General features: G+C 39.3%; 1 protein-coding gene across 1 annotated transcript in view; it reads left to right on the top strand.

The window, feature by feature from the left end:
• p115 (General vesicular transport factor p115) overlaps positions 1-27036 on the top strand; it is a 371470-nt gene that overhangs the window by 200494 nt on the left and 143940 nt on the right. The window contains exon 10 of the mRNA XM_080273185.1: positions 6478-6501. Within this exon, the coding sequence (XP_080129311.1) occupies positions 6478-6501 (24 nt within the window). The remainder of the gene's footprint in view (positions 1-6477; positions 6502-27036) is intronic.

The raw sequence follows: 27036 nt of genomic DNA on the forward strand, positions 1-27036 counted from the left end.
CCGAGGATGAGGTGAAGGGATGGAGTTGAGAGGTATATGAGGGAGGGGGGGGTGAGTTGGGGGGAGGGTAGTCAAATGGTGGGTGACAGAGCGACTTGGAGGCATTTTGTCTGTGGCCACCCTTTGTGGGATTAGGGCGTCGAGCTATAGATAGATAGATAGACTTTGGTTTTGCTTCTGATGTAGCTGTAAAATAGCTTTGGTTGATCACTACTTTTATTTATGATATCCTCTTCAAACTGTTTTTTAGCTTCCCTCCTTATTCTTGTATAATCGTTTCTTGCCTGTTTGTAATTATTATATGCCCTTTCACTATTGTGTCTTCTGTATCTATTCCACAACAAATATCTCTTTTCTTCTGATTTTTTACATTTTGTATTGAACCATTTCTTTCTTTTCTGCTTCTTTGTGCTGTGGGATGTACTGCTGGAGTCCTGTTTCATAAAGTTCACAGAATTTTTCATATATAGCATTTAAATCTTGTCCTCTAAGCTCCTTTTCCCAAGCAGTTTCTAAGAAGTACTTCTTTAGGTCATGGTACCTTCCCTTTTTATAGTTTAGGCTTTTTTTGTAACATTCATTGCTGTTATCTGTGTCATATGCAATCCTGAAATTGCAATTTAGTACTGCGTGGTCGCTTTTGCCGAATGGAGGGTGATATATTAAAATGTCAACATCTTTTTTCTTACCTAGTAAATATGAGGTCTACGATTGAGGGCACATCGAGTCCCCTTTTTCTGGTGCTTTCCCTTACATGTTGCGTTAGGAAAAACTCTTACACAAGATCCAGGAGCCTTTGGTCCCAACAGCTTTCTTGGCTTATTATATCAACAGTAGAGTATTCCAATTTATATTTGTATTAAAATCTCCAGTTAGTATAATTCTTTTCGATTTCTCTTCCATTTTATGTAGTAATGCTCTTAAACTCTGAATTGTACTCTCCTCCAGGTCCTCATATTCGTCTCTTTCCCATGTGTTTGATCTGGGTGGCATGTACAAATTGACTACAGTTACTTTCCCTTCAGATGTATTGATCTCTACTGCAATCAGTTTCACTTGTGAGGGTATATCTAATTCTATTTCTTTGACTTTTAGATTTTTCTTAGTTAATATTATAATTCCTCCTTTTTTTTAAGTTCCTATCTCTTCTCCTTATATTATATTCCTCTATGTTTAAGATGTCATTCGATATCCTTGGTGTTAATTTTGTTTCAGTTAGGCATATTATATGTGGTTCATTTTCTGTGACATAATCATTCATCTCTAATAATTTAGATACCATTCCATCCACATTTGAGTATATGAACTTAATCATCATGTTTATATACTTATCATGATTTGGTTCTACTACCTTCCTCCTTTTTATTCCCTCCTGTTTATGTACCACTTTCTTACCTGCAATCCAATTACAGTACTTTGTAAAAAAATGTATTCTTCTCCTCCTCTGATCTTCCCTCATTTTTTTTTTTTTTACTTCCTCTTTTCTTTCAGTAATTCCAGTTCCTCTTCTGTTAGGCATCATTTTATCCATACCTTTTTGAACTCCTCTTTTTCCATAAGATTCTTTGCATTTTTTAGTATCTCCTCGATGGTGTTTACACTCTGGAAGGTTACCTTTAGGGGTCTTGACTTGCTTTTCTCGTATATCCCTAACCTTTTGCGTTCCTCTATGTCTTTACTACAGATATCCTCTGATACTTTTTTCAATATGCCCATTACATTTGCCATCTCCCTTTTGTCTCTTGAGATCTTGTTTTTTACTTCTTCCTCTTCTTTATCAGTGATTACTATAGATTTGTTAATATTTACTGAATATCTGACTAACTTAGGATTGTTTTGGATTAATCTTTTCCCTTCCTTTTTAATGCCTTTTTCTTCCACCCTTATTTCCAAGTCTTTCTTTACTTTCACCATTTCAGCATAATTGGTTTCCACATCATTTTTGTAGCTTTGCACAGCTTCATTCACATGTGTTATCTTCTCCTCACTATCACTGCTCTGATCTATCAGACTGCTTACTTGCCAAATTGTCTCTGTATCATTTTTGAACTCTTCCTTAATACTCTCGTGGTTGACTACTGTACCTGCCATATCACTAATTTTCCTCCTAAGTGTACCCACTTCAACTGTTAGCTCATTTATGGTTGTGTCTTTCTTGTTGACTTCCTTTCCTAATTTTTCTATTTCTTCCTTTTGCAAGTGCATCTGTTTCTTAATTTCATCAATGTCATTTTGAAAAGCCATCTCTAACCTATGTACTCGTTCAGCCAGTTTGTTGAGAGTCTCCATTTCAGCCAGTTCTTGGTAGAAATCATCGCCCTGGTTTCTACCTTTATCCCTTTTCTTTTCCAAATTTGCTTTACTAAAGTATGTGGTCATTTTGCAGTACTAAAAGCACATATAGTACTTACATTCCCTGGGGCAGATTGTAGACCAATTTACGATCAGCTGATTGGGCGCATTCTTGTGCTGCTTGTTTACTTTTCTGTTTGACCAAGTCTTACTTAAAACTTCTTTTTTTTTTTAAATATTAGAACACCATTTAGTCTAACCTTGTACAGAGCTTGACTCATATGAAGATACTTATTTAGGTAATGCCGCTGGCCAAGTTGGCCAGGTATAGAGATGTGTTGACATGCGTCTGTTCTTTCTCGGTGCCTGGGTGTGTGTGTGTAATTCACCAGGTCGGTCAGGATCACTTGATGGTCGTGATTGTCAGCATTTTACCCTCTCTTCCGGGAGGGCCAGCTTGGCCAGCGGCATTACCTAAATAAGTATCTTCATATGAGTCAAGCTCTGTACAAGGTTAGACTAAATGGTGTTCTAATATTTAAAAAAAAAGAAGAAGTTTTAAGTAAGACTTTGTCAAACAGAAAAGTAAACAAGCAGCGCAAGAATGTGCACAATCAGCTGATCATTGTTTAGTCTACAATTGTGTGTGTGTGTGTGTGTGTGTGTGTGTGTGTGTGTGTTCATACCTAATTGTATCTTTACAGGAATGAGTCAAGCTCGTATTGTCCCGTGTCTTAAACCATATTTATCGTACATATCCTTAAATTTGTGAATTGTTTTGGCACACACTATTTCATTCGGTAGTGCATTCCATTGATCAATTGCTCTGTTTGGGAAACTGAATTTCCTTACGTCTTTATCACCTCTCTTCTTATGCAGTTTTTTGCGGTGTCCTCTTGCTGATGCTTCTCCATATGTTAAGTAATCATTTATGTCTATTTTCTCCTTCCCTGATATGCACTTATAAAGCATTATCATGTCACCTCTTTTCCTTCTCTCCTGTAGTGTTGGTAGATTCAGTTTATTTAGTCTTTCTTCGTAGCTTTGGTCCCTTAAGCTTGGTATCCATGTTGTAGCGGCCCTTTTGAACTTTTTCAATCTTGTCTATGTGTTTTTTGAGATGAGGACTCCAGACTACTGATGCATATTCCAGGGTTGGTCTAATGAATGATGTTATTATCCTTCTTAGCATGTCTTCATTTATGTATGTGAATGCTATTCTTATATTTGCAAGCAGTGTATACATGTTCCGTACCTTCTCGCTGATGTGGTCAGCCGGATATAGTCTGTTATTAATAATCACACCTAGGTCTTTCTCTCTTTCTGATGTGTATAGGGTTTTATTTCCTAACTTATAATCCCAATCAGGTCTTTTTCCACTTTTACCAAACTTGATTGCATGACACTTGTCCACATTGAATTCCATTTGCCATGTACTACTCCATTCATGAAGTTTATTTAATTCTTCTTGTAGCTCTTTACAAGAGTCTGTGTTAGTAATTCTCCTTTGTATTTTTTGCATCATCTGCAAACATATTCAGATAGCTCTCATTTCCAGTGGTACTGTTTATATCATTTATATACACTAAAAACATGATTGGTGCCAGCACTGAACCCTGTGGTACTCCACTAGTCACTTCTTTCCATGATGAGTAGTTTCCTCCTAATACTATTCTCATTTCTCTTTTTATGAGAAAGTCTTGCATCCAACAAAACAGTTTGCCTCGAATTCCTCCTTGATGGTACAGTTTCCATAAAAGTCTTTGGTGTGGTACTGTGTCAAAAGCTTTCTTGAAATCTAAATAGATACTGTCCACCCATCCTTCCCTTTCCTGTATTGTGTTTGTTACTCTGTCATAGTAGCTCAGCAGATTAGTAACACATGATTTTCCTTTTCTGAAACCAAACTGTCTTTCTGTTATCATACTGTTTTCTTCTAGATGATTTACCCAAGCTTTTCTTATAAGCTTTTCTAATACCTTGCTTACAACACTGGTCAGTGATACTGGTCAGTAGTTGAGTGGATTTTGTCTATTTCCTTTCTTCAGTAAGGGGACAATATTTACTTTTTTCCAAATATTTGGTAGTTTACCTTGACTCAAGGATTTCTTGAAAATTAAAAATAATGGTTTACTTAACTCCTTTGCACATTCTCGTAGTACCCAACATGAAATTTCATCAGGACCACTTGCTTTTCCTCTGTCTAATCTACTTAACTCCTCCTGTATTACTTTGTCTGCTATTTGTATATCTGGTAGTATGTGTGGACATGCATGTTCCACATAGCCCCTCTCAAAATTTTTTTCTTCTGTAAAAACTAATTGGAAATTCTTATTTAGTGCTTCACAAATATCTTTCTCTTGTGTATAAGTGATTCCCTCATCTGTAATGGATTGTATAATATCTTTTACTTTGGTTTTGCTTCTGATGTAGCTGTAAAACAGCTTTGTTTGATCACTACTTTTATTTATTATATCCTCCTCAAACTGTTTTTGGGCTTCCCTCCTTATTCTTGTATAATCGTTTCTTGCCTGTTTGTAATTATTATACGCCCTTTCACTATTGTGTCTTCTGTATCTATTCCACAACAAATCTCTTCTTTCTTTTAATTTTTTACATTCTGTATTGAACCATTTCTGTATTTTCTTATCTGCTTCTTTGTGCTGTGTTATGTACTTCTGGACTCCTATTTCATAAAATTCACAGAATTTTTTTATATACAGCATTTGAATCTTGTCCTCTAAGCTCATTTTCCCAATCAACTTCTAAGAAATACTTCTTTAGGTCTTGATAATTTCCCTTTTTATAGTTTAGGCTCTTTTTGTAACTGTCAATCCTGTTAACTATGTCATATGCTATCCTGAAGTTATAATTTAGTACTGCATGATCGCTTTTACCGAGTGGAGGGTGATATATTAAACTGTCAATATCTTTTTCTTGCATAGTAAATATTAGATCTAGCACTGAAGGTACATCAAGTCCTCTTTTTCTGGTGGTTTCCCTTACATGTTGCATTAGGAAAAACTCTTGCACGAGATCCAGGAGCTTTTGGTCCCAACAGCTTTCTTGGCTAATTATATCTAGAGTATTCCAATTTATATTTGTATTGAAATCCCCAGTTAGTATAATTCTTTCCGATTTCTCTTCCATTTTATGTAGTAATGATCTTAAACTCTGAATTGTACTCTCTGCCAGGTCCTCATATTCATCTCTTTCCCATGTGTTTGATCTGGGTGGCATGTACAAATTGGCTACAGTTACTTTCCCTTCAGATGTGTTGATTCTCTACTGCAATCAGTTCTACTTGTCATGGCATATCTAGTTTTATTTCATTGACTTTTAGATTTTTCTTAGTTAATATTATAATTCCTCCTCCTTTTTTTTAACTTTCTGTCTCTTCTCTATATATTGTATTCCTCTACGTTTAATATGTCATTGGATATCCTTGGTGTAAATTTTGTTTCAGTTAGGCATATTATTTGTGGTTCATTTTCTTTTCTTCTTGTGTGTGTGTGTGTGTGTGTGTGTGTGTGTGTGCAAGCTTCAGAGAGAGAGAGAGAGAGAGAGAGAGAGGATTACTACTTTAGAGCGTGTTAGTCTCATTAGTATAAAAACAGTTTGATAACAATAGAATATTAACAGTTTAATAGGGAAGCTGCCAGAGATTGAGTAGCATGGAGAGCTGCCATTAGGTGACCAAGGCCGATACATGGAATCATGTTGGAGCCTTTATAAATGATACAATACCTACTGGTATTATTATTTTTATGGCCATTTGCATAGGATTATATTGGGCTGTGAAGAGACTCCTTGGATTGAAAGGGTCATTCTCACCTCTGTAGTGGTAAATATGTATCAGATGCAATGTGCTGAAATGTTGGTGTTAGTTATTTTGTATTTGCAATGAAGTTGTTGCCCTTTCAGTCCAAAGTCTTATTTTCCATTTCATTCTCCTATAGCCGGACAAATTTATTCAGCTTCAGGGAGAATTTTCAAGATGGTGGGGTTAGAAGTAACCTTCATTAACCCCTTTACTAGTTGAGGATTCTTTTTAAGTTGAACAGAGTCCTCTGGTGGTAGACTGATTGAAATTTTAAACATGCCATTGGAATGAAGCAGTTAATGTTAATGCACTAATTTTTTTTTTTTTAATTATTGCTAACAAACAGTGTATTGTTCTTGCAGTTGTACCTGGACTTAAACACATTCGTAAGTGGTCATTACATTTTGCACTACCTGTTCACACCATTTAAGAGCAGCAGCCCTGGTTGTGCCACCAGTTTGAATATACAGGGTCGTCTGTATATTGCACTCTCCAAACTCGTGTTCCGTGAGAATGGCTTAACCTGTGTTTGTAGGGAGCAAAGACTTGATGATTGCCTTGTGACATTACTAGACCACCATAAAGTCAGAGGATGTAGAAAAAACAGATTTAAAGAATGAAAAGGGTTATGGGAAGCAGATAATGGTGTTGGATAGACACCGGGATTACCATCTGAATCATTATCACAACACACAAGATTGGAGAACATTATACAGTATATTGACCATCCTGTACAGTATTATTGATATTGTTGATATTACCAATATATCCTTTGGAGTTTTGTCTTTGAATCTAACTTAAACCAAAGTCAACCCATTTGTATAGCAAGATTACTAATGCATGCGTTTCATATAACACAGCACTGTTTTGCCAGTACTTCATGCATGAGTGTTGACAGCTGCACATCTCTAATGCACAGTGAACTTTCCCAGGAAACTGCTACTAAATACCAGTATAATATACAAAAACCATTAATATTCTGCTGTAGTAGTGATGTGGGAAATAAGTTCAGTTATTAAAAAAAAAAAAAAAAAAAAAAAAAAAAAATGTTGGTTGGAATGTCCATGTGAAACATGAGCAATATCTTAAAAAGTTAAATAATTATATTATAGATGTGGGTATCATAGATCATTCAGGTAGTATTTAGTTATAAATTGTCTTATTGATATGGTACTCCAGCCTCAGGAAAACTTCACTACTGTACGTTTTAAGCCTTTCAGTCCAATGAATTTTTTATTTTATTCTTGGTCTCCAGGTGATATTCACTTTAGGATGAGCTTTTTTAACTGAAGGGTGATAGATATGGCCATCATTAACACATTCACTGCAAAACACCTTCCCCTTTGTTGAATGAATATGTCATTAGTATTAAGAGTAATAGATACAATACATCATCAGATTGGAGGATTTAAGAAACACTGTGAACCTGAAAGTAGCACTTGCAGAGCTGTGGGCTAGTCACTTGTAAAGTTCTTGAACCAGTCAGATGATGTGAGAACACAAATCAGTCTGTCTTCTGCCTATTGCCAGATGCTTTAATACCAAAGGGGTGGCCAGAAATATATCACCTCCATGTCACCGTCTCCTACACCATCAGGCTGCCCTGCCTCCTGCCCACATCAGCATCACATGTACCTCTTCATCCTATCTCTCCATGTCATCTGTGGTCTCCCCATCCTTCTCCTCCACCTCTCTCAGATATAGTGTTGTAGTCTGTCTCTTAGTCTCTGTTCTCACCACCAGGCCATATGATTCTAGTAATTCAGATGCATGGATGTGGTTATCAAGGAATAAATTTCAAAGACAGTAAAGTTTTCATTTATGAGGCATCTTGTAGTTTACATATTTTGATGTATGACTGGAACCCAAAGAACAATATCCACCATCATCATCATCATCATCATCATCATCATCATCATCATTGTCCCAATCCCTTTTTCCTACCCAAGAATGGGGCAAGATACAGTTGAGGGAGAGAGAGTGAGAAAAAAAAATTAGTGGGAGAACTCCAGTAACCAACAACATTCCCAGTTAAGTGGGCTATGCTTATTCACTTAATGTAATCCTGATTGTGCACAGTATTGTATACTGTATATTATATTTAAACGGGGTCCAACATACAACAATTTCAAACTATAATCACTGTTTACACATGGTGTTTGGTTGTTTGTGAGTGGTTGATGATGAGTGGGCACCTGTGAAGTTCAGTTTGAGCAAGCAACACCAACAGTAGACTTTTTCTTTTTCCTGTATCATACTTCATTCAGCCCACCACCACTTCAGCACATAATGCATGTTTGAACATACCTACCGTACATGTTTATGCAGTTAAACTGTTACTGCAGGATTGCAGTTTGGGCACCTGACAAACCCTTCTTGCAAGTTCTGTAAGTTGTGTAAAACATTATGTGTCCACAGGCTCTTTGCTTACATAGTCACTGAGGCATTCAGGGTCACTGCAGCATCTGACAGTTTTAGAAACATTAGCTATGTTCTAAACAGTAGAATGACTTAGTAATCTTTTCTTTCACATTCTTCTCTTCCCACCATTTTTCATTTGTTGATATGATCAATATATTTACAGTAGTTTTACAGTATATATATATATATATATATATATATTATATATATATATATATATATATATATATATGGAGCCTCTGTGGTACAGTGGTAGAGTGTGTGTTTTCGTACATGAGAGAGCAAGGGTTTGCGCCCCGCCAAGGTAATAAACTTTGGGAGCATTCTTCTGGCCACGTACTGCTTTGGCAGACATAAGGGGTGCTGTGGTTGAACCGGTGTCACATACTGTAAAGTATACTTGCACCCAGTCGGCTTGCGTGGGCCGATTACACTTGGTTCACAGACTGCACACACATCCAAAGCCACTCCAACACAACAATCTCACCTACAAGCACTTCTCCACCCTACATACAATCTCTGCCAGACAGCCTAAGCCATTTGGTAGAGATATATAGGTTGTATTGTCCCCACTTCGGTCGGGATAGGCCGGTCCTTTAGTGGATACTCAAATGGCTAATTATAGAGAGAGAGAGATAGATAGATGGATAGATATATACAGTAATCTCTCCGCTATCTGATGTAATAGAGCCAAAGGCGTGTCCGGAAAGTGGGTCCATCTGGATAGTGGGCCCCTGCCTCCTGGACTGGTACTTATGGTCCCTAACCCAGGCTAACTTTGAAAGCCATCTAAATAACTCCCTACCAGACATGCATAGCACCTATTTAAGACCCTATTCACACCAATCATGGACATAAAGCATGAAATAAATGAAGAGGAACCAGAGAATGAGGAATTAGAAGTGAGTATGGAAAATATTTAGCAGTGTACAACGTACTTTCTGCACATCTGTGGCCGCCTCCTCTAAGGTTCTGGCAGTGGTGAAAATGCTCTTGAAGCACGTACAGTAATCTAGTGTTGTGCTACACTTAATTCTTTGCACTGTGAGTTATAATTGTTTAACACTGCACATTCTGTTCTTAATTGCGCCACGCCAGTTTCATCCGCCACTTTGCACTCCACATTTAATCTTTTGCACATTAAATTCTAATTTCTTACCACTGCACAACACTGTAAATTCCCATGTGGTCAAGTGACGAGGTATTGCAGTTTATTCACTGTTTATTCACAAAAACGAGCGTGTACGGGATCCATTGCGATGAACATCTACTTACGTCGGTGGTTAGGCGGTAACTGATGAAGGGGGAGGAAGAAAGGGGTGAAGGGGCAGTGCATAGACACAGCTGTTTGGCACTGCACGCCAATTTCAAATTGCAGGTGGGAAAATTTCGGATTTTGGGGGGATTTTTTTCTTTTTTTTGGCCATTTTTGGGTTTTGAAGGCCCAGGCCCACAATGTCTGGTAAGTGGGGAGTCTGAATAGTGGGCGTCCGGATAGTACAGGGATTACTGTATATCTATCTATCTATCTATAGCCCGATGCCCTAATCCCGCAAAGGGTGGCCGCAGACAAAACGCCTCCAAGTCACTCTGTCACCCACCATTTGACTCCCCTCCCCCCAACTCACCCCGCCCTCCCTCATATACCTCTCAACTCCATCCCTCCACCTCATCCTCGGTCTACCCCTCCCTCTCCCTCCCTCCACCTCACCTACATACACCCTCTTAGTCAGTCTTTCATTCTCCATTCTCTCCACATGTCCAAACCACCTCAGTGTATTTCTCCTAATCTTTTCAACCACATCCACATCTACCCCACAACGTTCCTTCACTTCTTCATTCGTCAACCTGTCCCTCCACGTCACTCCACATGCTCTTCTCAAGTAACTCATTTCCACTGCTATCACTCTTGACTTGTTCCCCTCTTGCAATTTCCACGCCTCGCTTCCATACGTCAGGGTAGGGATCACAATACCATCATGCAGTGACTTCTTAGCTTCCATACTCACCTCCCTATTTCTCATCACTGCTTTCAGTGTACCAACAACCTTCCTACCCTGCTGTACCCTTTCACGTACTTCATCCCCCAAAGTTCCATCCTTACTCATCACACTACCCAAGTACTTGAATGCACTCACATTCTCCATATCCTCACCATCCAACCTCACTGTACACTCTGTGACTTCATTCCTCTCAAACACCATAACTTTACTTTGTTTACATTAACTTTCAGCTTCCTCCTCCTACACACTGTCCCAAATTCATTCACCAAACCTTGCAACTCCCATTCATCTTCGCTCAACAATACTGTATCATCAGCAAACAGCAACACCGGAAGCTTCCAAATCTCACCTTCATTCATTAGGGCCACCCCCACATCCACTGCCCTACCTTGTACCTCCTTTACAACCCCATCCATATATATATTAAACAGCTATGGAGACATTACACACCCCTGTTTCAGTCCCACATTGAGATCAAAGAACTCACTCAGCTCACCATCCACTCGCACCGTAGCCCTAGCTCCCTCGTACATACTCTTCACAGCACTCAACAATTTCCCCTCCACTCCATATATTCTTAATACCTTCCACATACCTTGCCTATCTATTCTGTCATAAGCTTTCTCCAAGTCCATGAAGGCAGCATACACTTTCCTTCCCTTTTTTAGATACTTCTCCACTAAACATCTTAGAACAAATATCTGATCTACACACCCTTTTCCCTTCCTAAATCTCCCTTGTTCTTCTCCAACTAGCTCCTCTGTCATATGCCTAACCCTATCAATGAGTATTCTACCATATATTTTACCAGTCACACTAAGAAGGCAAATACCCCTATGGTTACCACATACTTCTCTCTCCCCTTTTCCTTTGTACAGAGGAACAATTATACCTGATTTCCAGTCCTCTGGAACCCTTCCCTCTTCCCAAGCCAATCTACACAACTTCCATATCCACTCCAATCTCACCCCCATACCTAAGCATTTCACCACATACTCCATCAGTTCCTGGGGCCTTTCCCAGCTTAATCTTCTTCATCGCTTCCACTACTTCTGACCTACTGATCTCTTCCTCCCTCCTTACTGTATATACGGTATATATATATATATATATATATATATATATATATATATATATATATATATATATATATATATATATGTATGTATGTATATATATATATATATGTATATCTATCTATATCCAGACGCCTCAGTCCCGTTCGGGGTGGCCACAAACAAATTGCCTCCAAGTCGCCCTGTCCCCTGCCATTTCACTGCCCCGCTCCCAACTCACACCCCCCTCTTTCATATACCTCTCCACCCCATCCCTTCATCTCATCCTCGGCCTCCCCCTCCCTCTTCCCCCCTCTACCTCACTCACATACAGTATATTCTCTTCGTCAGTCTTTCACCCTCCATCCTCTCCACATGGCCAAACCACCTCAGTGTATTCCTCCTAACGCTTCCTATCACATCCACATCCACACCACAAAGCTCCTTTATATCCTCACATATATATTATATATATATATATATATATATATATATATGAAGCGCTGAGTGGAATATCCTCTTGTCAACCACAGCAGCCATTTAGGAGTTAAGTACACCATCGTATTCCCCAAACCCTCTTGTACTAGTACAATAACGAATCATGTGATAAAATGGCCCCAACAAGGGTGAAAATCCCATTTTATAGAGGGTACTGACTGACCGCGCTACACACGAAGGTGTTTATACTCTGCTAGCTGGTCTTTAAGTCCATTTTTGCCTGAATAATCCAGTCAGAAAATCATTGTGGCTTAGCATTGTCTTTCCCAGGTCCTGAACCTCAGAAACCAATATCAGGCTCAGTTATTCCACTGATGTTAAGGTCGATTTTTCTTGTGTATTCACGTTCAGACAATCATCCATTGGTAGCTCCATGTGGGGGAAGTCCCAGAATGCTAGTAATAACCACTCAAGCGCCATGGTCCACCACGGACAGATTTTCTTAGCTATATTCTATTTTTTTGTGCTGATTTTTTGCTATATTAATGGATATTGTGAAAGTACATGCATACATCGTAAGGTTGGCTTGCAATAATACACAGTTTTGGGAAAATGCAGTTTATTTTTTTCAGGCAAGAGGAGAAAGACACTGTTAATATATTGTTCTTTCAAAATGCCATTGATTTACATACTCTAACATGCAAGCAGATGTTTTCAGCTACATTTGAAAGAAAAAAAAAAAAATCACCAGAATATCTTTATCGGTTGAAAAGATATGGCATTTTGAAGGAAACAAATTTAACCGCGTTTTTCTCCATTTTCTATATTTGGCGCACGAGAGGTTATTCCACTCAGTGCCTCATATATCTATATATATATATATATATATATATATATATATATATATATATATAAATATATATATATATAAATATATATATATAAATATATATATATATATATATATATATATATATATACTATACACACACACACACACAGACACACACACACACACACACACGAACAGCCGGAGAGAGAGGACGTCCCAGGCATCGCTCCTAACCTTGAGTAGTTTCAGGAATTTTGTCTGTCCTGTCTCCTAGGGTCTTTCTTTAAATTTAAAATAATGAAAGTTGGTAGACTACCAAAAATGTAAAGATTTGTTGGCAATAGTATACATGAATGTTTGTGGCTTATTCGGTAACAGCTGTTCAGGTACTTTACCGGTACGTTAAACATGGCCGAAAATGTAAACAATGAGGGAATGGAATTTCAAGGATTTGATGCTAATAATAATGTCATGGACCTGGTGAAAACATTAATTATGAGGATTAGTGAACTCGAAAAAAAAGTAGAGAATCTAGTGATAAAGGATGTGTCAGGAAATACGGAAACCACCATACAGAGTCTAATCCAGTCCAACAAAACAGCCAATGAAGAGATTAAGAATTTGAAGAGGGAAAATGTTGAACTGAGGAGGAAACTTGAAGAGAGTACTAATAAAACGGAGAAGGTGAGTAATGTATTAGAAGAACACAAGGCAAAGTGGGCACACGTAGAAGAAGAACAGAAAGAAGTGGTCAGCTTAAGAGAGATCATCCAGGAAGAAAGGGAAATGAACAAGAAAGAAATGGAAGAAAATGTAGTGAAAATACTGAAGAAAAAAGAGAAAATAGTGAGAGAAACTGTAGAAAGGAACAGATGTGTGGTAGTATTTGGAAACAGGGAAGAGGAAGAAAAGGTTAGGTTCACAAGACTCGAGAGAGACACGAACATGGTGAGAGGAATATTAGGCAAGATTGACCCCGAAGGAGACAAGTGGGTAAAAGAAATTGAGGAAGTAAGGAGGATAGGGCCTTATAAGAAAGGGGAAACAAGACCAATGAGAGTCAAGTTTACATCAGAAAGTGTAATAAATGAGATACTTAAAGTGACCTCGAAATTAAGCAAAGAGGCGGGGATGGAAAATATTATAATAAGAAAAGATCTGAATGAAGAAGAAAGAGAAGTTTTAAAATCATTAAAGGAAGAAGTAAAGGAAAAAAATGATAAGAGGACAGAGGAAAAACGTAATACTTTTTCTTGGAGAGTATTGGATATGAAAGTAAGGAAATGGTATTTAAGGAAATAGAAGTGAAGGAAACTAGGGGGGATGGTTGTGAAAGATCAGAAGTTGAGGAAGTGGTACGGACAGAGAGTAGGAGAGAAGAGGGTATTATTAATGTCAAAAATAATTTGAAGGTGATATATACTAATGTTGATGGTTTCATATCGACAAGGATCGAAATTAATGATTTCTTGAGAGAACATGAACCTGATGTCATGTGCTTTGTAGAGACCAAATTAAGAGAAGATATTGATGTTCATTTGGGAGATGGTAAATACAAACTGTGGAGAAAAGACAGAAAAGAAAAAAAGGGAGGAGGAGTGATGATAGCAGTGAAGAACAACATAAATGTAGATACTGTGGAAATGGGAGAAGGCAGGGCTGAAGTGATATATATGAAATTAGAAACTGGAGAGAATGGTAAGAGAGATATGGCTGTAGTGTATGTTCCCCCAAAGACGAGAGCATGGAAGGATGACGAATACCATGAGATGTCGTCAGATATGGCTAGTTACTTGCAAAAAATAATTGAGAAAAGCAATAATATAATTTTGGTGGGTGATTTTAATTGTAAAGAGGTGAACTGGGAAGAATGGTACTCGGGAGGCAGCGAGGATTCGTGGGGTACTATGTTATTAAATATAATAATGAATAATGTGATGACGCAGTGGGTCAAAGAAGAGACACGGTTTCGAGGTGAGGACACACCAGCAAGGTTAGATTTACTGTTCACCAAAGAACCCGATGTAATAGAATCATTGGCATATCTCTGTCCTTTGGGAAAAAGTGATGACGTGGTCATTGAGTTCCAGATGTTATTAGGAAACGTCGAGCCAAGAGACGAGCTTCATAGACAGGGAAGATACAGCTTTGGCAAAGCAGATTTTGCATGATTGAGAAACTTTTTTGAAAATGCGGATTGGAGAAAATTCAGAGAAACGAGAGAGATACAGAGGAAGTGGGATATCTTTCTAGACCTCTATAATTTGGGAGTGGAAAAATTTGTACCAAGAGTAAGAGGGAAAGAAAACAGGAAAAAGGAGTGGTTCAATAGAAGGTGTATGATAGCCAAAAAAGAGAGAGATAAGGCGTGGAACAATTGGAGAAAGAGAGGTAACGACAGAACAAAGGAAGAATATAAAAGAACAGCAAACGAATACACAAGAATACGTAGGGAAGAAGAAAGGAATTTTGAAAAAGGTATAATTGACAAATGCAAGGATGAACCCAAACTGTTTTATAGATTTGTTAATGGCAAACTGAAACAAAAGGAAGGAATCACCAAGCTGAAAGTAGATGGAGAGGTCTTTAAGGATGCGGCAATGCAAGCAGAAATAATGAACAAACGTTTCCAGTCAGTTTTCACTAAAGAAAAGGAGCTTGTGGAAGGGGAGGGAGTGATTAGAAATGTTCCGGTGATGAAAGATATAAAAGTGGAGGTGCTGGAAGTGTATATATTACTGGAAACTCAAGATGTTAGGAAAGCCCCAGGACCTGATGGAATTTCTAATTGGGTACTGAAGGAATACAGAGAACAACTGGCGGATAAAATTCACAGCTTAATTGTATGCTCACTGGAAGAGGGGAAAGTGCCAAAAGAATGGAAGAGGGCAAATGTGGTACCAATTTACAAGGGAGGAAACAGGGAAGAACCCCTGAATTATAGACCAGTGTCTCTAACCAGCATGGTCGCAAAATTGTGTGAGAGAATCCTGAAAGACAGATGGATAAAATATCTGGAAGAGATGAATATTTTGGCTGAATGTCAGTTTGGATTCAGAAGTGGAAGGTCATGTGTTTCAAACTTGTTGAGCTTTTACTCAAGAGCGATTGATGTGGTACAGGAGAGAGATGGTTGGGTGGATTGTGTGTACTTAGACTTAAAGAAGGCCTTTGACAAGGTACCTCATAAGAGACTAATGTGGAAACTAGAATATATAGGAGGACTAAAGGGGGAAACTTCTGGAATGGATGAGAGACTTTTTGAGGGACAGACAAATGAGGACAGTAATAAAGGAAAAGATGTCTGGATGGAGGGAAGTAACAAGTGGAGTCCCTCAAGGCTCAGTGTTGGCGCCAGTAATGTTCCTGATTTACGTAAATGATATGGTAGATGGAGTGAACAGTTATGCGAGTCTGTTTGCTGATGATGTAAAGATCTTGAGGAAGATAGAGGTTGAGGAGGATTGTAAAATACTGCAGGAGGATTTGGATAGGATACACAATTGGAGCCGTACGTGGGAAATGAAATTTAATGTAAAGAAATGTAAAATATTGGAAATGGGTAAAAGTACCAGGAGACCATCACTGAACTATTTTTTGGGTAATGAATTAATCACAAAAAGGAGAGAAGAGAAAGATTTGGGAGTGCTGGTCCGAGATAGTTTGTCACCAGAAAAGCACATTAACAAGATAGTTGGAGAGACTTATAAGCTCTTGACTAACATAAGAGTAGCATTTCATTATATGGATGAGGAAATGATGAAAAAATTGATAGTGGCCATGATCCGCCCCAGGTTAGAATATGCAGCGGTAGTGTGGTCCCCACACAAAAAGAAAGATATAAACAAGATTGAGAGAATACAAAGAACAGCAACCAAGATGGTCCCCAGTCTGACAGACCTGTCATACAGAGAGAGGCTGGAAAAACTGGATTTGCCTTCGTTAGAGGAAAGGAGAAAGAGGGGAGACATGATTGCGGTGTTCAGGACCATGGTGGGAGTAGATAAAATTGACAAAGAAGATCTGTTTGTATGGGATAAGAGAGCAACAGGAGGACATGGAATGAAATTGAAAAAGTCAAGCTGCTTGAAGGATATCAAGAAATATAGGTTTCCTTACAGAAGTATAGACTTATGGAATAGCCTGGACTAAGAGATCGTCCAGTCTAAAAACTTAAACGAGTTTAAAGTTAAATTCGACTTATTGAGAAACAGCGACGGAAACCCACGAGCATAGTACATTCCGTGTATATCACAATTAGGTATATTCTTAAATATTTGGAACGACGTAGACAAAGAGGTGGTGCATGAGAAAAACATTCATGTGTGTAAAGGTAGACTTGATAAATGTGGATATGGAGACAGGACAACACGAGCATTGCTCAATTCCTGTATACTACAAATAGGTAAATACAAATAGGTAAATACACACACACAGCGGAGAGGAATGACCAGGAGATTAAAAAAGTACGGTCTGTAATTAAAGAGTTACAGGAACGGAACATAGAGCAGGAAAATGAGATCAAAAGTTTAAGGAGTACACTGGAAAAAATCTGTACACGTAGTGACGAACAAGAAAGGGAAGTTACTGAATTAAAAGTAAACAATGAATCAGCCTCGAATGAAATAAAACAGCTTAAGAGGGAGAATAAGAGGTTGGAAGAGGAAAGGGACATGATGAAAAGCAAACTAGATGAGTATGAATCCAAGTCAAGAATACAGGAAGAGCACATTAAAGAAATCAAGGAGCAACATAAGGGGTGGAAGAAAATTCAGGAAGAGGGAAATGTAAATTTGAGAGAGATTATAGACCAACAAAGCAAGGAAAAAGTGGAGAGGGAAGTGGTTAGGGTGTTGAGAAGTAGAGAATATTTAGTTAGAGATGTAGCAGATAAGAAAAAATGTATGATAATTTCAGGAGTTAAAGAAAAACGTATGAAAATAAGATCAGACAGAGAAAGAGAAGAACTAAGTAAGGTTAAAGAAATAATATCAATAGTCATGGAGGAAAACATGGAAGCTCAAGAAGAGATTGAAGAGGTGTTTAGGTTGGGAAAATACGAGGAAGGAGGCGCAAGGCCATTGAAGGTAAAGTTCAAGTCCCAAGCAACAGTTAACGAAATTATCAGTAGAACATGGAAACTATCGGACAAGGAAGGGTTTAAGAATGTTTGGATAAGGAGAGATGCAAATGAGGAAGAAAGAGCTAAAATAAAGGACTTAGTAAAGGAAGCAAAGGTAAAAAACGAACAGAGAACGGAGGAAGAGAAGACAGTGTTTTATTGGAGAGTCATGGATCAGAAGTTAAGGAAGTGGTACCGGCGGAGAGACGGAGAAAAGAGGGTATAGAAAACACCAAAAATCATTGGAAGGTGGCATATACTAATGTTGATGGTTTAATATCGGCAAGGTTAGAAATCAACGATCTTTTGAGGGTACATGAACCTGACGTTATGTGCTTTGTATAGACCAAGTTAAGAGAAGATATTGATGTTCATATGGGAGATGGTAAATACAAACTGTGGAGAAGAGACAAAAAAGAAAAAACAGGAGGAGGAGTGATGATAGCAGTGAAGATTAACATAAACGTAGATACCGTGGAAATGGGAGAAGGCAGGGCCGAAGTGATAAATATGAAATTAGAAACTGGAGAGAATAACAAGCGAGATATGGCAGTAGTGTATGTTCCCCGTAAGACAAGAGCATGGAGTGATGATGAATACCAGGAAATGCTGTCAGACATGGCATGTTATTTACAGAAACTGATTAACAAAAGCAACAATATAATTTCAATGGGTGACTTCAAGTGTAAAGAGGTGAACTGGGAGGAATGGGACTCAGGAGGCGGCGAGGATTCGTGGGGCACTATATTATTAAATATAGCAATGAACAATGTGATGACGCAATGGGTCAAAGAAGAGACAAGGTTCCGAGGTGAGGACACACCAGCAAGACTAGACTTACTGTTTACCAAAGAACCCGATGTAATAGAATCCTTGAAATATCTGTGTCCTATTGGAAAAAGTGATTATGTGGTCATCGAGTTCCAGATGATAACAGGGAACATGGAGCCAAGGGACGAGCTTTATAGGCAGGGAAGGTACAACTTTGGGAAAGCAAACTTTACAGGATTGGGAAAATTTTTTGAAAATGCAGATTGGAGAAAATTCAGAGAAACAACAGAGATACAGAGGAAGTGGGATATTTTTCTAGACCTGTATAATTCGGGAGTGGAAAAATTTGTGCCAAGAGTAATGGGGAAAGAAAACAGGAAAAAAAAGAGTGGTTTAATAAAAGGTGTATGATAGCAAAAAAAGAGAGAGACACGGCATGGAAAAATTGGAGAAAGAGAGGTAACAACAGAACAAAGGAAGAATATAAAAGAATTAGAAATGAATACACAGGAATATGCAGAGAAGAAGAAAGGAATTTTGAAAAAGGTATAATAGACAAATGTTAGGATAAACCCAAACTGTTTTATAGATTTGTTAATGGCAAACTGAAACAAAAGGAAGGAATCACCAAACTGAAAGTAGAAGGAGAGGTCTATAAGGATGCGACAATGCAAGCAGAAATAATGAACAAACATTTCCAGTCAGTTTTCAATAATGAAAAGGAGTTTGTGGAAGTGGAGGTAGTGACTAGAAATGTAGTGATAAAAGATATAAAAGTGGAAGTACAGGAAGTGTATAAATTACTGGAAACTCAAGATGTAAGGAAACCCCCAGGACCAGATGGAATCTCTAATTGGGTACGGAAGGAATGCAGAGAACAACTGGCAGATAAGATTCACAGTTTAATTCTGTGTTTTCTTGAAGAGGAGAAAGTGCCTCAAGAATGGAAGATGGCTAATGTTGTACCAATTTATAAGGGAGGAAACAAGGAAGAACCTCTGAATTATAGACCAGTGTCCCTAACCAGCATGGTCGCTAAATTGTGTGAAAGAATTCTGAAAGATAGATGGATAAAATATCTGGAAGAGATGAATATTTTGGCTGATAGTCAGTTTGGATTTAGAAGTGGAAGGTCATGTGTTTCCAACTTGTTGAGTTTTTACTCAAGAGCGATTGACGTGCTTCAGGAAAGAGAAGGTTGGGTGGATTGTGTGTATTTAGATTTGGAGGAGGCCTTTGACAAGGTACCCCATAAGAGACTAATGTGGAAACTAGAGCATATAGGAGGACTGAAGGGGAACCTCCTAGAATGTATGAGAGACTTTTTTAGAGACAGACAAATGAGGACAGTAATAAAGGATAAGATGTCTGGATGGAGGGAAGTAACAAGTGGAGTCCCACAGGGCTCGGTGTTGGCGCCAGTAATGTTCCTGATTTACGTATATGATATGGTAGCTGGAGTGAACAGTTATGCAAGTCTGTTTGCTGATGATGCAAAGATCATGAGGTAGGTAGAGGTTGAGGAGGATTGCAAAATGCTCCAGGAGGATCTGGATAGGATACACGAATGGAGCCGGATTTGGGAAATGAAATTCAATGCAAAGAAATGTAAAATATTGGAAATGGGTAAAAGTACCAAGCGGCCATCATTGAATTATTTGATGGGTAATGAACCAGTCACAAAAGCGTGAGAAGAGAAAGATTTGGGTGTGCTGGTCCAGGACAGTTTGTCACCTGAAAGACACATTAACAAGACAGTTAGAGAGATGTATAAACTCCCGACTAATATAAGAGTAGCTTTTCATTATATGGATGAGGAGATGATGAAAAAATTGATAGTGGCCATGATTCGCCCCAGGTTGGAATATGCAGCAGTAGTGTGGTCACCACACAAAAAGAAAGATATAAACAAGATTGAGAGAACACAAAGAACAGCAACCAAGATGGTCCCCAGTTTGGCAGATCTGTTGTACAGAGAGAGGCTGGAAAAGCTGGATATGCCCTCCTCAGAAGAAAGGAGAGAGGTGACATGATTGCAGTGTTCAGGACCATGATGGGAGTAGACAAAGAAGATCTGTTTTTATGGGATAAGAGAGTAACAAGAGGACATGGGATGAAACTGAGGAAGCCAAGCTGCTTGAAGGATATCAAGAAATATAGTTTTCCTTATAGATGTATAGACCTGTGAAATAACCTGGACAAAGAGATCGTCCAGTCTAAAAACTTAAACGAGTTTAAAGCTAAATTTGACTTATTGAGAAACAGATACGGGACCCCAGGAGCGTAGTTCATTTCTTGTATATCATAATTAGGTAAATACAATTACATAAATACAGTGGGCTTGCATAGTACTTGAGTCGATGGGCAGTCCTGGTCCTCACACGCTGTGAAATCGCGCACCGTGAATGCATAATCTTATGGGAAAAATTACATATGGGTGGTGCCCCCTCATATCTTGATAATTTTTTATCCTTAGGGACATAATAAAGGGAAAATTTTTCAGGCATATATATATATTTTTTTTAATGCGAGGAAGAATTAACCAAAGGCCATGAGCCCGCAATAACAGTTCCATCCCAGAGAAAAACAAAATACAATACGGAGCCACATTCAAGATCCGATCATTTCGAGATGCCTGGACACACTGCGTTTGAAAGACTGGAGATCATAGGCAGCAGGAAATACAGACAGAGGGAGACAGCTCCAGAGTTGACCTGTTGCATAAATGAAGGACTGGGAGTAACGGTTTAACTCTTGCATTAGAGAGTTGGACAGAAAAGGGGTGAGAGTTTGCTGCTAGACGTGTGCTACGCGCCCATCGTAGAGGCTGAGGAATGCATGCAGACAGTTCAGAGGAACAGTGACCATTGAAGTAGCAATAGAAAAGAGATAAAGATGCAACAGTGCGACGAAGAGATGGAGGTTGAAGGGAGTCAGTAAGGGGAGGAGAGTTAATGAGATGAAAAGCCTTTGACTCCACCCTATTGAGAAGAGCTGTATGTGGGGAGCCTCCCCACACATGAGAGTTGTACTCCACACAGGGGCGGATAAAACCCCTGTATAGAGTCAACAATTGTGCAGGGGTAAAGAAAGAACAGAGTCGGCTTAGCACACCCAATCTCTTGGAAGCAGATTTTACAAGAGATGTAATATGATCTTCCAAGATAAGTCCCGAGTAAATGAAACCCCAAGCATGTTCAAGGATGATGCAGGATTAAGCTGAATATTATTAAACATTAGTGGGTATACCTGTGGAAGATTTTGTCAGGTTGATAGGTGTAAGAACTGAGTCTTAGATGCATTAAAAACAACCAGATTATTTTTACCCCAGTCAGAGATACGAGCCAAGTCAGACATTAGGTGTGCCATAGCCTCATCCCTTGTTTGCTGAAGTAACTGCTTAGATGGGTGTTGTGGGAACCGAATGGAAAGGTGAAAGGTGGAGTCATCAGCGTATGAGTGGATAGGGTTAGATGTGCAGTTTAGGTCAGTGATGAATAAAAGGAAGAGAGTTGGTGATAGGACAGAACCCTGAGGAACACCACTGTTGATAGATCTAGGAGAAGAACGATGGTCATCTACAACAGCGGCTATAGAATGACCAGAAAGGAAGCTAGCGATGAATGACAGATAGAAGGATAGAAACCGTAAGAGGGCAATTTGGAAATTAAAGATTTATGCCAGACTCGATCGTAAGCCTTTGAGATGTCAAGTGCAGTGGCAAAGCTTTCGCCAAGGTCCCGAAAGGAGGATGACCACTAGTCTGGAAGGTAGGTGAGAAGATCGCCAGAGGAGCATCCCTGACGGAACCCGTACTGACGATCAGAAAGAAGGTTGTGATAGGAAAGATGCCTTAAAATTTTTCTATTGAGAATTGGCTCAAAAACTTTTGAAATACAGGACATTAAAGCAATTGGACAATAGTTGGAGGGTTGGGAGTGGTCACCCTTCTTTGAGACTGGCTGAATAAGAGCAAACTTCCAGCAAGAAGGAAAGGTGCGAGTTGACAGACAAAGACGAAAGAGTTTGCCTAGGGAGGGTGTAAGCACAGAAGCACAGTTCTTGAGAACAACAGGAGGGACTCCATCAGGCCCATATGCCTTGTTAGTATTGAGGCCAATGATGGCAGATAGTACATCAACTGAAGAAATTTTAATGTCAGCCTTGATGATGTCAGAGGGGGGAAGTGATGGAGGAACAGCACCGGAATTGTCTAAGGTGGAATTGGAGGAGAAAGTCTGAGCGAAGAGATCTGCTTTATCAGTAGAAGAAATAGCTACAGAACCATCAGAGTAGAAAAGAGAAGGGAAGGAAGATGAGGTAAAGTTGTTAGAAAGGTTTTTGGCAAGGTGCCAGAAGGAGCGGGAAGAATTCGAGTTGGACAGTTGAGAGCATTTGGTAAGGATGAAATTATTTTTAGCAGAGCGAAGAACAGACTTAGCACGATTCTGGGCAGAAACGTAAAGATGATGTGATTCGGGTGGATTGGCTCCGGTACCTTTTGTAGGCCCTCTCCTTGTTGCGGACAGCATTAGAACAAGCGTGATTAAACCAAGGCTTTCTTGCGTTAGTCAAAGGATATGTGAAAGGAATGTATGCTTCCATGGCTGAGAGAATAACCTCCGTCATGCACAGGGCACACTCAGATGGTTCCCGGCCATGAAAGCATTAATCATTCCAGGGAAAATCAAATAAGTACTGCCTGAGGGCCTCCCAATCCGCGGTTCCAAAATGCCACAGACGACGTTTCCCTGGAGGGTCCACAGGCTGTACCGGAGTGATAGGACAGGTTAAGGTGATAAGGTTGTGATCGGAGGAGCCCAACGGAGAGAAAAGATTAACAGTGTAAGCAGAAGGATTAGTTGTAAGAAGGAGGTCAAGTATGTTGGAGCTCTGTCCAAGGCAGTCTGGGATACGGGTAGGGTGCTGTACAAGCTGCTCTAGGTCATTAAAGATAGAAAAGATGTTGACTTGTTCACCAGGTGGATCAGTGAAAGGAGAGGAGAGCCAAAGGTGGTGGTGAACATTGAAATCTCCTAGAATGGAGATTTCAGAGAAAGGAGAAATGGATAGAATGTTTTCCATCGTAGAAGATAGTCGAAGAATTTTTGATAGTAGAATTAGGGGATATGTAAACAGCACAGATATATTTATTCAGAGAATGACAGGAAAGCTGAAGCCAGAGTGTAGAGAATTCAGAAGAATCGAGTTCAGGAACACAAGAGCAAGGTAAGTCATTTGCATATATATACACAACAGCCACCTTTGGATTTGAAATGAATATAGAGAAAGTAGGAGAATTCAGAAAAAGGTTGGCTGTCAGTTGCCTCAGACAGCTGAGTCTCAGTTAGGAAAAGAAGTGAGGTTTAGAGGAGAGGAGGTGGTGCTCAACAGAGCACAAGTTAGAGGAATGGCCGCGAATGTTGCAGAAATGAAGAAGAAGAGAGTCAGACAGTGTTTCCTGGCATCTCGAGTCGTCACCGGGAGAGGGGCGGAAGGTCGGGGCTGGGTGATGAGACGCCATGATTTTTTTAAATTTTGGAAAAGGAAGTGCAATGTGTACTGTGCATGTAGTTTGGTGTAGATAGTTGGAGAAATTTGTGTTGGAGAGCAAGCTGGCCTACTCTCTGTGTAACTGAGACACCAAAAAAGTTCAGCAAAGGGGGATGGTCAGGAACTAGTTCTGAGGGCTGATGAAACGGAAGCTCTAGCACTCCCTGTCATCAGCTTTCCATCTTCCTCAGGAGTACTGCCCTGGTCGACTTGTGCTACAGTCTACTCCTCTATATTCTACAGATATAGCTACAATAACAAAAATTTGGTCAGTCACCTCAACAGTAGACAACAGTCCTGATGAACTGAAATAATAGGGGTTCCAAGGCGCGGCAACACACTTAGAGTGCCCCCGCCGCCCTGGCTGCACCACGCTTGTTTAACGATTGCCAGTGTTATATTAGTCCAGGCTTTGACAAAGAAATTTACGACCTGTGGAATGTCACATTTCTTCCAGAATGAAGCAACAGTCATTATGGTGGGGGTTGTAGTTTCCCTGACTATGTGACCCCCCCCTCATGTGGTGAGGGGGGGGTCACATAGTCAGGGAAAATAGCGGTTTTGGGCCACTCCTTGCCTCTGCCTCGCATATTGTAGGCTAAACTCACAGTCAAGGTTTTTTGGTTATTATTTTTGGTCACTTGTGTAGTGTGATTCGCGTTCTGTGAACTCACTTACTGTGCGAGCCCACTGTATATCATCATCATCTTCTAATCCTATATTGCCCCATGAGGAGCATAGGAGGCTGGGGCTAGGCTAGTTGGTGCTGACATTTAAAATGGATAGATATATATAGTGTATATATATATATATACTGTATATATATATATATATATATATATATATATATATACGATATATACACAGTACATACAGGAAGGTTCCAGGTTATGGTACTTTAGACTTATGTCAGTATCAAGGTTACAGCAGCCCACTACAAGGAAATTTAAATAATACATGTTTATCCCGGTTTAACAATGCAGTACATTAAGTAAAAACCCATTGTTAGGCAGTGTATTGTATCTCAGGGTAGATTTAACATGGAAAGTATAGGGATGCATTTTTGAGCCTTGGGTTGAACCTCCAACGAAGTTCTAAACCCACCCAGATGAGTCCAAAAACAAGTTGAAAGACAATCTAAATGGCCTAACAGCTGTAAAAGAAGCTAACCAAAGCCTGACACCCGTAAATAACTCACTAAATCAAAAAATAAAATCTGAAAATTCTCATATGTAAGTCTGGAAAAAATCAGACTCAGTAAACAGTACCCCAAGATGACAATGTTCACCCCACCTATGAGTGAAACACATTAATCAAAATCTAAAAACAAAAACCCATCATTAAATCCAGGTTTGGCCATCGTTAGGCGGAGTATTGTGGTATTTCTACCCCCATCGCTAAGGTAAGGTATTGCATCTAGGGGTATCGTATATCGAGGTATTCCTGTAAAATAAAGAAGAAATAACATAAAGTGTGGGTTATAAAGTGTTGCTGTCTGCCGCAAGATGTCTCATTCCACTTTATTCTCTTCTTATCTCTCCTTTCTTATTTCCTTTCCTCCCATGCTCATCCCCTGTTGTTTCCTCATTCCTGTTTCCTTCCTTAACCCTCCTTTCCCATTATTATCCCTCCTCTCATCCTCATTCTTTTCCCGTCCCATCCCCCACTAATCCTTAATCTTTCATCTTTTACTCGTTTCCCTCCTCATTCGTCTCTTCTTTCCCGCTCCCTTTATTCCCTTCTTTTCCCAGCTTCCTACATCCATTTTTCCTTCTCTTCCCCCCACACATTAGGAACTTCCTTTCCCCTTTTTTTTTTCTTCTCCCTTCCCATTTTCCTTCCCATTCCTTTAATATACACTCTCTCCCTTCTCCATTCCTCTCTCCTCTCCCTCTGTTTTTTCCTTGTCATCATCTCTTTTTCCTTCAATCTGTTTCATTTCTCCACTTTTCACTCACTCCTATCTCTTCTTTTCTGTCTCCTATTCATCATGTTCTCGTCTTATCTGTACTGCATACCCGCGCCTCATACAGTGGTCCCTAATGTTTAACGATTTAATTAGTCTGGCAAAACCATCACTGATTGCGAAATCGCTAAATGCGAAGTGTACTTTAGATGAGAAAAATATCAGTTAGTCTGCGCTCATCCTCCAAGTCACCCTTTTGACCCCCGATTTCTTACTTTAAGTGTGGAAAATGAAGTACAGTGTATTATCAGTACATTATACAGATACAGTACTGTCTAGTTATACTTATACTCACCAGAGAAAAACGCCAAACGCTTGGCACTGTGAGAGAAAAAAAAGCACCCAAGGTCGCCAGACACTCACGACAATGATAACAATGTCAGTCTGGTGGTGGACGGGCAAGGCATTTCATTCCCCACATCACTAAACACGTAAGACAATCACTAAACGCACGGGATTGGTATCTTTTCTAACCAGTTGCTAAACGTGAAAATCGCTAACTTGAAACATGCTAAACGCGAGGGACCGCTATATTTCACATCACCTCCCCGCCCCCTAACATGCTCCCTTTTCCCCATTTCTCTTTCGTCTTCCATCTCCTCATGTTCTTCCCTCTCCCTCCATTTCCTCCCTGCCTCCTATCTTCATTCCTTTCTTGTCTCTTACTCCCTGTGTTTATTATTACAATAAAAATCATTAGTTCAAAAGTTTGTGTTTCATATACATACTTGTTATCATAAAGGTATTATATGTACAGTAT

Source organism: Coenobita brevimanus, chromosome 53 (genome assembly GCF_032717465.1).
Source record: "Coenobita brevimanus isolate Jiangsu-jjx chromosome 53, ASM3271746v2, whole genome shotgun sequence".
Lineage (NCBI taxonomy): Eukaryota > Metazoa > Arthropoda > Malacostraca > Decapoda > Coenobitidae > Coenobita > Coenobita brevimanus.